At 32.7% G+C, this 13,410-nt stretch overlaps 1 protein-coding gene across 1 annotated transcript; it reads right to left on the bottom strand.

The window, feature by feature from the left end:
• Window positions 1–4,710: 4,710 nt before the first annotated feature.
• Window positions 4,711–7,240, bottom strand: LOC120352985 (piggyBac transposable element-derived protein 3-like). Its single transcript, XM_039435361.1, is given in 3 exon segments — window positions 4,711–5,740; window positions 5,743–6,805; window positions 7,021–7,240. Coding segments are annotated over 3 exon segments (1,920 nt in total). The 5' UTR covers window positions 7,038–7,240; the 3' UTR covers window positions 4,711–4,900.
• Window positions 7,241–13,410: the final 6,170 nt, after the last annotated feature.

The raw sequence follows: 13,410 nt of genomic DNA, 5'->3' as shown, positions 1-13,410 counted from the left end.
TTGGTAAAAACCACAAATGAAAAGAAAACTCTAGAAATGGCGACAATTATGGCTAACAGAAAAGGTCATAAGGTATTCATTGATGTATATGGTGAATTGCCAGGTGGTAAATATAAGTGGGTTTGTATTATTTTGGATGCATTCACAAAATTTGTCAAGTTATTGACAAAAGCTAATGCTATATCATTGGTTAATAAGGTGAATCAGTATATTGCTGAGTATGGTAAATTTGACATGATTATAAGCGATAATGGTACTTGTTTTGCTAGTAAAGTCTGGAAAGAGGCTATGCAGAATCTGGGAGTGAAATATTTTTATATATCTATATTCCATCCGCAATCTAATTTGAGCGAACGACCACTCAAAGAAGTGAACAGGATTCTCAGAACATATGTTCCTGAAAGCAAACATCACTTATGGTACAGGTATCTGGACAAGGCAGAGTACATCATTAATCACAACTTTCATGAGACAACGGAGTGTATACCAATCGAACTTATGGAGAACAAGAAATTGTCCCATATAGTCTTCAATTAGTCTATATCAAATTTCCAGTGGATAATAAGTTTGAATTGGAAGATGAACTGATAAGAAATAAAAGAATTGGAGCTCGAATTCACAATAAAAGTACTATTAGAAGATTCAAATATAATGCACAAAATAAACCATGTCATAAATATAAAGTTGGAGATTTTGCTTTGATAAAAAATTTTGTGTTATCCAATAAAATAAAAAAGTTTTCAGCTAAGCTGTGCCCAAAATATAAAGGACCTTTTGAAGTTGTGCAAGATCTAAATAAAGGCTGTTATCTTTTAAAAGATTTTAAGAAAAAATAAGGTCGTGAAAGTAAATCAATTCATGATGAAACTTTTTTATACTGTAGAGTAATGATGTAGCATAACAACTTGTTTTATTATTGAGTATTTAAATTAGGTGGATGCATATAGTAAGTCATTAATTCTTTTAATTTATAAGTCAGTTCATGTTTCAAGAAAACAATGATTCAAGTATTGGGATCCAGCAAGTAAGCATCAGACAATGAAAAAAAAAATATTATTATGATATTCAAGGTACCCAAAAATGAGACAAGACATCCTTCCCGATTTTGACCTTTGTATGTATTCTTTATGTAACCAAAATTGGCTTGATCCAAGATACAAAAAGAACGCATCACTTGTATATATTTTTTTTAAAAGGCCATGAGTCTTGGCTGTTTTGCAGACAAGAAATTTTTTTTATATAATTTTTTTACTCTGGTCTAGTATAGTTAAATTCTATCTCCAGAAGAGATATTCAACTTTGAGAATTCAACTCAGTTTTGCTTAATTTTGATGACAATTTCGTGAAAAATAGTAGAAGACTAGCAAACATGCTGTCTATTGTAAATAATAATTTGATTAATTGCAGTATTTTAGTATGAAGAACATGATGTTCTCAATAATTGAATATAAGATTTGAAATATTTATTTTTTATTATTATTAATGACTATACTTACCTTTGATAGTATATTATTTTCATATTAATATTCATATTCCAGTAGATGAACAATGATTATAGCAGACAATTTCTATAGTTATGAATTAACAGGTCTATTTTACCTGTGACAGTATTTGAAAATTACATGATTAATATTCTCTTGAACGTTATAATAGAGTAAAAATGACTCATTAGTATGATTGTATATGCATCTTATTCACTGATCTGATAAAAGTTATTCACTGAATTTATTTTTTTTTAAGATTAGAATTGAACAAGTATAAAATTTTGATGATGAATAAAGAACATGAAATTGATACTGAACTTGGAATAAATAATTGATTAGAAAACTAAATTGTTGAAATATAAAAAAAATTTGAACGTTTTGAAAAGGAAGTTGAGAATGCTAGAAATATGTTAGGACAGATGATTAAAATGGATAGTAAAAGAGAATGAATAAACAGTTTGCATATTATGAGTAATTTTCAAAGATTAGAAAAGTATGTTGAATGAAACTTTACATTAATTGAAAGATAGTATTGAGGATTTTATGAGTATTATTATTAAGGTGGAATCTCGTAGCCAAAAGAGCATGGACACCAGATATATGAAGTTTTTTTTATGAGGATATTTGTGAGAATGTAAAGAGGATAGGAGGTAGGTCATTCAAGACATATGCATCTGATTGATGAAGAATATAAATAATTACTGTAGACTCGGCTGTGACTTTTCTGATACTTGATAGATTAATTTTAAGTCTGATACATAGTACAATCATTTAAAAGTTCCAATCAAAGTATTGAATTAAATTTTTCTCTTGCACATATTGTGACAGAATCCAAGGTCAGGGCAGTGGACTGTGAATGATAGTTGGTATCAATATCTACAAATAAATCTTTGAATTCTGTGCATAAAAATACTGATAGCTTGAAGTGTGGTAAGTACCAATAAAAGACTAAATGAGTCAACAAGATAAGATTTAATAATAATAAAATAATAATAGGCAGATGGCCACATACAAAAACAATAGTAAGTAGATTGAGTCGAGAAATCTTGGGATAATTACCATGTGATAAAAAAACGTTAGAGAAATACAAAATTTAAATGAGATTAGGTCAATGACATTAATGACCATTGAAGCCTGACAATAATCGAAAAGGTAATATTAATGATACCTGAATCGCGAATATAAATTGAGTGCTATAATGAAAAAGCTACTGCTGCAAAATTCAATCTTAATGATTTACAAAAGGAATAATAATAATAAGTGACAAGCTGTAGATAGTGCTCAACAAATAGAGTACATTAAAATATAGGCGGCATAGGCCTTCAGTAAATTAAATGTCAAGTGAGACATCAATTGACAAAAGGAATAATAATAAATGACAATAAGCTGTAGATAGTGCTCAACAAATAGAATACATTAAAATATAGTCGGCATAGGCCTTCAGTAAATTAAATGTCAAGTTAGACATCAATTGAACAATTAATAGGCGTCAGTGGCCTCAGTGAATTGAATGTCAAGACAGACATCAATAGTACAAAAGGAATAATAACAAATGACAATGAGCTGTAGATAGTGCTCAACAAATAGAATACATTAAAATATAGGTGGCATAGGCCTTCAGTAAATTAAATGTCAAGTTAGACATCAATTGAACAATAATAGGCGTCGGTGGCCTCAGTGAATTGAATGTCAAGACAGACATCAATAGTACAAAAGGAATAATAACAATGACAATGAGCTGTAGATAGTGCTCAACAAATAGAATACATTAAAATATAGGCGGCATAGGCCTTCAGTAAATTAAATGTCAAGTTAGACATCAATTGAACAATTAATAGGCGTCGGTTGCCTCAGTGAATTGAATGTCAAGATAGACATCAATAGAACAATTAATAGGCGTCAGTGGCCTCAGTAAATTGAATGTCAAGATAGACATCAATAGATCAATTAATAGGCGTCGGTGGCCTCAGTGAATTGAATGTCAAGATAGACATCAACAAAACAATTAATAGGCGTCAGTGGCCTCAAAATATCACTTGTAAAGCCAAGGGTAGCTGTCAAATCCAATGAAAATAGTTGTTGATATTGAGTATAATTATATAGGTGGCATAGGCCTTCAGTGATTTAAATGTCAAGATAGACATCAATAGAATAATTAATAGGCATCAGTGGCCTTAGTGAATTGAATGTCAAGATAGACATCAATAAAACCATTAATAGGCGTCAGTGGCCTCAGTGAATTGAATGTCAAGATAGACATTAATAGATCAATTAATAGGCATCGGTGGCCTCAGTGAATTGAATGTCAAGATAGACATTAATAGATCAATTAATAGGCGTCGGTGGCCTCAGTGAATTGAATGTCAAGATAGACATCAATAAAACAATTATGTAATACATACGTAAATGAAAATTGAATAGAACGATTTACGTAACCTGAATAAAACTTGAAGAGGAGATGCAGCCAGGCAGACAGGCAATGAATCCGCAATACCCAAGGGAACAGGACATCAGCAAGCGACGATGTGATCTGGCCATGCGATGACAAGAATGGAAGCGTCCACCACAGCAGGCAAATCCCCCAGTGGAAATGTAAGCAAGAGCATGTAGAATTCCAAATGAATAATCCGACCTTCAAGTTGTGGAATTTTTAGATTGATTTCCAAATGGTAGAGATGATGAACTTGAAAGTTTGAGTTACATGAGGTGAAGCCAATTGTTAGAAGAATGGCAATTGAAGCCCACACAAGGTTGTGAACTTGACAAAGTTTATCAGTGTAAACATGCGAAGAAATCGATGAATAATTGAATCACAATTGAAGAATAGAATAAACGAATTAATTTGAAGAAGTAATTCACACTTTAAAAAAGTTCCGTAGATCAGATAAATAGCGATAAACGCCCACACGAGGTTGCAATTTTGACAAAGTTTATCAGAGTAAATATGCGAAGAAATCGATGAATAGTTGAATCACAATTGAAGAATAGAATAAACGAATTAACCCGTTTCATCCCAAATTATTATTTTTTCATTTTTTCTTAGTTTATACGAAAAGTTTACTTTAGTATTACATATTCACTATAGATATACTATAAAATATGCAAAATTTGTAGATACATACAAAATACAGCATGTCGACATATGTCGACAGTGGGAATGATCGGTCCCAGGTAGATAAAACAGATGCATGTCTACATTTGTCAACAGTGGGAATGAACGGTGGGGTGTATTCTGGTAGTTGAAAAAGTACTATTATTTATTTTTATGTGTTTTATTTCATCATTAAATTACAAATTACTTGACAATTGATTATGAAAACGTTTTATTACATCATTACATTACAAATTACTTGACAATTGATTTTTAAAAAGGTTTATTGCATCATTACATTGTTAATTATGTACTTGACAAATCATTAGCGGGTGTGGAATGCCTCTGCACACAACACATGGCAACCAACTTTGCATATTTTGCATTTTTTTCTGGTTGCTTTGGAACACAATGCACAGCGTACTTGTTTTTCGACGGTTTCCAGAAAATGATCCTTACCACTGAAACGAACTTCCGGCAGAACCCTATTAGACACTTTCATACTTGGTCTTCCTGAAGAAGGGCGAGGGGTTGTGCATGTTTGTAAATAAGTGCGGACAATGTATCTTGTAAAGCCAAGGAGATCAAGTTTGTTTTCCACCCCTCTTTGTGTCATTCTGTACAATAACCAAGCATTGTTCATACTAAAATTCAAGAGGTATGCAATGATCGGCCAATACCACTTCTTATTACGGATGTTTATCCGGTATGCAGCAACATTCTCGTCTAATCTATCCACCCCACCGATATGCAAATTATACCAGTTCACACAATTAGGCTGAGGAATAATTATGTGCTTTTTCTGATGACTTGACCAACGTTTTGCTTTTCCCATTGGCTGAACACCTGTTGCTGTTGATGCCATTGTAAAGACACTATTATCCATGTATCTTACAAGGGTTATATTAGTGTCTGTATCAGTGACTTGATGGGAAGTTCCTCTTGGCTCTTTTTTTAGATCTTGAGACTGGCGGAGAGGGGCACCCTGTACTCTGTCTACTCTGATTGTTCCTGTTCCGTAGTGTCCATTATTTCGCAATTCCTCCAGTAGTTTGAGAGATGTGAAGAAGTTGTCAAAGAAGAAACAGTATTTCCTATCCGATGGAAGTTCGGAAATTAGGTCCATTACAACTGACCCTCCCACACCGAGTTCTGGATTTTTGTTGCACCAGTCGATTTGCCCTGATATGGTTCCATTTGAATTGCATATCCTAACCTTGTAGCAAGCATCCAAACTTTGTAGCCAAATCTAATAGGCTTCCCATGGATATGTTGTTTTGCGCCATGTCTACCAAAATATGGTACCATGGACTCATCGATTGAAAGATAGACATCACCAGGAAAGTACTGAAGCCATCGTTCGTTCAACATACACATGACTGGCCGGACTTTAGCAAATTTGTCATCTTTGTCAATCTTTACATTTTCACAGAAGTGGATGTAACGTAGGAGATCTTCAAAACAATTACGTGACATAGCACTTGAAACTGCCTCATGATGGGTGTCTTCTGCTGTTTCCCAGTACATTCTGTAACGTGCCATTGTGTTATAGCCAGACAAAAAAAGAATAGAAAAAAACTGATGTATTTCATTTTTCGAGGTAGAAAAATCCATATTCCCCTTTTCTCTAGCATATAGATTAGTACAAAAAACGATGTATTCAACCACTTCATTGTCAAAAAAGAATTCAAATAGCTCTACTGGAGAATAGTCTTTTTCCAAGAAATTTGCCCGAGTAAACTCTATAGAAGTCTTATCTGCAATGTCATTTTCTTGCCATTTACGAATTCTCTTGAGCACTTTCACCTTCTTCTTCTTCTTCTTTTTGTTCACATCTTTCTTTTGTTTCCTCTTCTTCGAATTTTTCTCAGTCACATTTTCACTAATTCGTTCTTCAGTATTTTTATTTGTGCTTATTGATACACTCTCTTCTTCGTTTACTTCTTGTTCACATTTGCCTTCTTCTTCAGTATTTTCTTGACTTATTTCTTCTTCCTCTATTTCGCCGATTCTAAATTCAACTAGCCCATCATCAGTTAACTTTCTTCCTATCAATTCACCACGAGCTCGGAGTTGGTTACCAGATAAATGATTTATGTTGCCTGTAGGAGTATCATCATCGGAATCACACTCGCTGATGGCTGCATTTTCAGGTGGATCTATGAAAAATGTTGGATCGACAATATCTTCATCTTCTTCTAAAATACTGGCGATTTCAGCGACCGTTAGCCTGAAAACAAACAAATAATTGCAACAACTATCGCCCCTACCAGTCGTTCCCACCGTCGACATATGTGGACATCAATATTTAACCTTAGTATTGATAGATAAAAAACAGTAATTTCCATGTGAAACGCAAATGAGCATATTTTAGGAACCCTATACTTACAATATTCAGTGTATAACTTCAATAAATAAATATTCATGAGTTTATATTAGGCTTACCTATCAGTCCATGACATGATGAACGCTGGAGCAACTCACAAAAATCATGTATGCTTCTAAACCAGAGGCAAAACTGCCATACCGTACGTGCTTGCCGACGCAGTAGTGCCAATATAATACCATGAAATTATTGTACAATTTCTATACAGAGGAAATTCCCTACAAAAAATTCCCAATGTCAGTGTAGACAAATGTCGACAATGGGAAGAAACGGGTTAATTTGAAGAATAATTCACTTTTAAAAACGTTCCGTAGATCAGATGAATTTGGATGAAAAGTTTAGACCGGGCGCGAAATGTGCACACACCGACTAGACTCCATTGAAAGACAAGAAGCAAGCTAGATGTGCTAGCAACAAAAAGGGAAGGCGGAAATGTCAGCCACATACGAAAACGTTTACAAACGTTTGGTGAAAAAGTAGCAAATATCTAGAAAGTAAGATGCTCAAAGACAAATTAAATTCCAAAAAATCGAATAGTACAAAATATTAAAATTGAAACGACGAATAACACGACGAATAATACAAATAATATAGGAAACCAACTTTATTAAAGCAGTGCCGTAGAACCGATGTGACGTCACTGGCCAGCGCAGACGGACAAAATGACGACGTGATGTCTACGTAGTAGCGGAACGAGTAACAAGTGGAACCGTTCCAATAAATGCTTTGTTAGATTTTACATATTGATTAAAATTTGCATTTTTGATTGAAATTCTGAATAATGTGTTGATGCAGTTTGAATATTGAAATAATTCTAAATCAAATTGAATTGTAACTCTGTTAATGATAAAAGTGATATAAAACTGATATAGTTATTGAAGTCTGCATAATCCATAATGTCTGAATAAATTGAAGTCTGCTTATTTTCAAATTTTGAATAAATTAGTTTTAGTATTGGATTGGGTTGTAATCCAAATGTAGTTTAGTAATAATTGAACACTCACCTTAGGATAAGAATTTGTTTGTATTATGTATTTGATTATGAAATTTTGTTGTACCTTTTTATAACTTGAATGATGACTCTTTAAAATATTTTGAATTTCTAAAATATTGATTGTATTGGATAATCTTCAAGAACTTCAAACTGTTAACTTAGCCAAAAGCTGGAGGGAGTGTATGAGTGCTACCAACTTACTCTAGGCTTCGAGTTTATCAACAGTTTAGTGAAATGAACTATGAAAATAATCTGTGTCAACGAAAATGATCTGTTAGGGAAGAAAAAAGACTTTCAATTACATTTTTGCGAAAAAAAAATATACAACCAAGTGAATGAACTTTGCAAATCACATGCCTATTAGGGAAAAACAAGACTTTCAATAAATAGTACTGTGCAAATTGCGACAAAGTGAAAAAAACAATTGCAACAACTTTGAACTTTGCAAATATTCAGTTTTTTGTTGTTCCTGAACTTTGATATAAATTTGTGAAACGACGAAATGAACCATTTTCGGAAAATAAAATAGCTCAACCAGTTAGATTGAACATTCTACAAATCTTGTGGTGCAAGTGCAAAGCTATTTCATTGTCAACACTTATTCACGACTTTATTGGATAAACTGCCAAGCTGATATAACATCTGGAGATGTAAAAAAGAGTTCTACAGCCTGTTATGATGATGACAACAAGAATCTACAAGCATGAATACATTTTTCTATGCTGAGTAACTAAATTATCAGTATTCTTCAAGAACTTCGAATCCAATCAACAATATAAAATTTATTTTGATGTTTTTACAATTTTAAAATTTTTTCACAATTATATAACATTATTTTGGAGTCATCATATTAACATATTTCTATGATTATTTGATTTTGATATTTTGATATGACAAAATTTCAAATTTGATATTTTGCAAATGGAAATAAACTAGAATTTACAATTATAAATAATAAAATTAATACAAGAAGTCAAACAATTTAAAAATTTTCCATAGTAGGTATATTGATAGAAAATTTTTTAATGATTTGCAAAACCCAAATATGAAATTTCTAGTTCAAAGAGGGGGCATTTGTAATAATCAGAATTATTAGTTGAATTTGGCGCTAACTAAAAAGTTGATCTTTAACCCTGCATTACTCGCGGCCCGTATCTATCGTATGTTACTCGCAGTGATCTGACAGATCACTCCTTCTAAAATCATCATTTTCTCTCATTTCTTGACAGATCAGGTATATTGGAGATCTTGGATTGATAAAAGATGATTCAATGTTTATTTTTTCTGAGTATGTATTGTCAAAAAGTCATCAAGTCAAAAAGTATCCTCAGTACAATCACTCTAACATCTCATACGAGAATGTCCCAAGCATAGTGGCTTCTTACACACATGGCTTCTTTTAACGCGGTGATCTCACAGTTCAAAAGTTGTATAGGCAGACTTCAATATGGTTTACAACAATAACAAGTGGACTGACTCATTCCTCAATCATAGCTAGAAAGGTAATGGAATGCTGAACTCAGTGTTGCCACTCCACAGAATTTTGCAATGCAAAATATCCCTTTCTAATCTCTCAGATCAGCCGCGTGTAATGTAGGGTTAATATGTTTGAATCAATTATCGATGTTTATCTGATAGTATCGACTATCGAACTATAATTGGGCATTATCGATTATCGATAATACATTCATACAAACAGCTGTTTGAGTTACCAAATATCATAAATTAAATCTAAATTGAAACAGGTTAAAGTAAATAAAAATCACTTCAAAATAAACATAAATAAATTTATGTTTTGAATTATACAAGTTTTTGAAACAATGTAGAAAGGTTATTGCATTGATAAGTAAATCCACTAGTAAAGTTTGTTAGGTTGGCAATGAAATCTAGGATGAGTTGTAAGTTTTCGGGTGAAGCTAGAAGCTCTCTTGGAAAAAATGGTTGATTGTTAGGAGCTAGATACTTTTTTGGTGAGGATTTTCAAGTTTTTGGCCATTGCTATCAAAATTGAGCTCAGAATTGAAATGAAAAATGGAATACATATGGCTATTTTACCAATTGATCAATAAGAACTCGCATAATATGCAATGTATTGTAAGTATGTTACTAAATAGAGGTGAGTGTCAATTATCCTTTTGTATTCTAAAATTTTCACATGAATATTGAACGAACTTCAATAAATCTTGTTGTTTTTCAATTTAAAGAATGTGTGCTTATTCCAATAACTCTGATTTCAAATTGAACAAAAACCGATGTCTTGTCTTTGGGAGAATGGGGCAAACGGTCTTTTAAACGAGCCATTTCAATGTGGATGCCCAAAGAATTCCTCATTGTCATAGAAAGGATTTTCACTCAGCCAAATATCCGATTTATTGAGAAAAGTCATATTATCATAATTGTTAATGGACCCCAACAAACTATTGTAAACCTTTTTGTACATTACCTATACAGTGACTATTAAGAGATTTACTTAATCTGCAATATTGGAAGTTCATTTTACCCCTATTACGTGTGCTGTGTGAGTGGACATGTTCATTAAGAGTTGTTTCTGGTAATTTTTTTAAAGAGTAAGCAGCAAGTTCAAAGATGTAGAGATTGATGACAGTCTTAATATTTAATTTTATAAATATAGGCTTACAGTGATCCAAGGGACCTGAAGCATTGATATTTCTGACAACTTTCTTTTGCAACCTCAATATCTCTGCAACCCTCAGAGAATTGCACCATACAAGAAGACAGTATTTGATAAGGGACTGAAAAAACGCAAAGTAAGCCATTCTCACACTATGTGGAGTCACACATTGCTTCAGACGTCCAATGAGATAGATGACTCTTGAAAGCATAGCTTTTAAATAATCAATGTATTTTCCCCAGGTCAGTTGATGATCAATGTGTACCCCTAAAAATTTAACATCATTTACAATATCCTGTTGAGTATATTCATTATCATATATGGTCTCAGACTAAATATGACATTTTCAGTCTTATTAGCATTTAAAAGCTATCCATTTGCTCTGAACCAGGCTCCTGCTTCATCAAGTGAGTTATTAACAACATTTGAGAGCTTAGCCATATCATTAGAGACATTCAAAAAGGTAGTATCGTCCGCATATAATACTGCTCTGCTCAAAACATTGTGAGGCAAATCATTGATACTTATAAGGAATAATAGAGGACCCAGGACGGATCCTTGAGGGGGCGGTCCAGGGGGCGGAGCCCCCTTGCTGGACGGATATGGCGAGCGAAGCGAGCCTGACGGCTAGTATTATATAATTTATTCATTTGGGAAAACCTCTATTCCATTCTATTCCCAATTCCCATACACAATAAATCATTATTTTAACTATTAGTAATTATGTTCACTTCTATTAATATGATTTCAACTATTATGATATTCGTCAATTTCTGGTATAGTTTGACTACAGAATGGAATGATGTTTGATCAGAGCACAATAAGTGAGTTATTGGATAAATTTCAATGTGAGAATTAACAAGTTGCAAGATGTCACAGTGAAAGCAAAAGAAAGGGCACAATCAGACAATCAAAAATGTATGTAAAGAGTTGTTGAGAATTATGGGAACAGCTTGATGTATTTTTAGCTTTCTAACTGAAAGTTATTTTTCAATTAGAATATGATCCCCAATAAAATTGTTGAAATTGTCATTGTAAAAGAAAAATTTATCTTTTTCCATGATTTTTAAGAAATCTGTTCCAGTGTATTCCTACTTTAGGGCCTCTCTGTAGACCCATATTTCTAATAAATATTCCATGATTGAATTTTATAACTAATAATGTATATGTTTATATTGATACTTCAACCACATTTGTATAAAATTGGAAAAAATGAAGTATATAATAATAACATCTTCGAATGTAACATTATTTATGGGGAAAAACCCAGGTCCCTCTATCCTTAGAGAATACCCCCTATTCATCCCCCCCCCCCAATACCTCTTGGTTTTTGCCCCCCCCCCCTAGCAGTTTGGTGAAATGGCACCACTGAAGTTGAATGAAATCAACTTCAATTGTTGTATGGTAATTGTATGGCAAGATTACGATACTTTTAAGCGTTCACAGATGCATTTAGAATTACTGATAACGATGAGAAGAGAGAAGCGAGAGAAAATTATTAGCTTAGATACTAATATGGGCTCTACTTAGAAATGGATTGTGAAACAAGATAATTGCACTGGAATGTAATAATCTGTGATATTTTCATAATTATATAAAAGCAATTAAGCACTTCATTTCAATCATTGAGAGAACACCAATAAGATGCTCATATTATCTTCTCAAATCTTAATACATTAACAATACACTACCGGTAATTCACGAGTAAATACTGATGTGGTTGATTTCAATGAACATTAAATGAAATCTAATGATGTCTATACTTGAGCATTCTGTTAATTTCGAACAGGGATCACTTTTACAGAGTATTCTCAGATGATGCAGCAATCACTGAGGAATCTCCAACACATAACTCAATAATCCAGGAGAGAGTCATCTAAAATTAAAACTATTAGTGCAATATTGCTAAATTATTAGTGTTTTTCAGAAAATTATTAATCCCATAAATGTCTCTTAATTGAATGATAAGTTATGGAGTTCCAAATATTATATTTTTCGCATTCCCATTTTTATTATTTTTATATTTGAATCGCTTCATTTGGGTCAATCGTTGTTTAGTCGAATATAGTATTTAATAGTATTATTCAGGTATATAGCCTATCTATCACATAAATCTCTCTCAGCAGCTACTATATAAACGCTTAAAATAGGTTGCTAGGGAACGATAATGATAAGAATATGTGATGAATAATCTATCCTGTTCTAGGCGAGCAATATTTCTGTATCACAGATATCCAAAAACTTCAACACTAAAATGTGAATATCTTTGAAACGGTTTCATATATTAATGAGCGATTTCCACCATTCATTGTCTCTTTGAGATTTTTTATTTGAATCTTGTATCTAAACCCTCCCATAGAAAATTTTTGTTTCAATGTGGCGGAACGAAGATGGCAGACCAAAATTATTTTGAAGCTACCTACAGAATTTTTTTTTTCAATTTGAATAGGAATCCCAGTGGAGCCCACTATTAAATTATATTTGGAAAAGGAACAGTAAGCTGTTTTCCTATTAATATTACGCTGTAGGCCTACGTGAATCCATAGAACTTCATAGGTTTCTCCGTATGGGTAAATGATTCAGAATCAGAATTCAAATTTTGTTAAATCAATAATACCAACGACATAGCAACTGCCATCACAATTTGTATCATTAATATTACACGTATGCTATTGAAGTATAATAGTCAGGCAGACACACAGTAGCAAGTTATTTTGTCTCATGCAGTACTTTTTCAATGTTACTTTTATATCCTGAAAAAGGACGAAGAAGTGAGTAGAATATTGTTGTTCAACGAACTTGACCTGTAAAAAGGTTCGAAGA

This window comes from Nilaparvata lugens, chromosome 9, assembly GCF_014356525.2.
Source record: "Nilaparvata lugens isolate BPH chromosome 9, ASM1435652v1, whole genome shotgun sequence".
In the NCBI taxonomy this organism is placed as follows: domain Eukaryota; kingdom Metazoa; phylum Arthropoda; class Insecta; order Hemiptera; family Delphacidae; genus Nilaparvata; species Nilaparvata lugens.
Note: the sequence above shows the minus strand (reverse complement) of the source record. Positions and strands in the feature narration are given on the sequence as shown.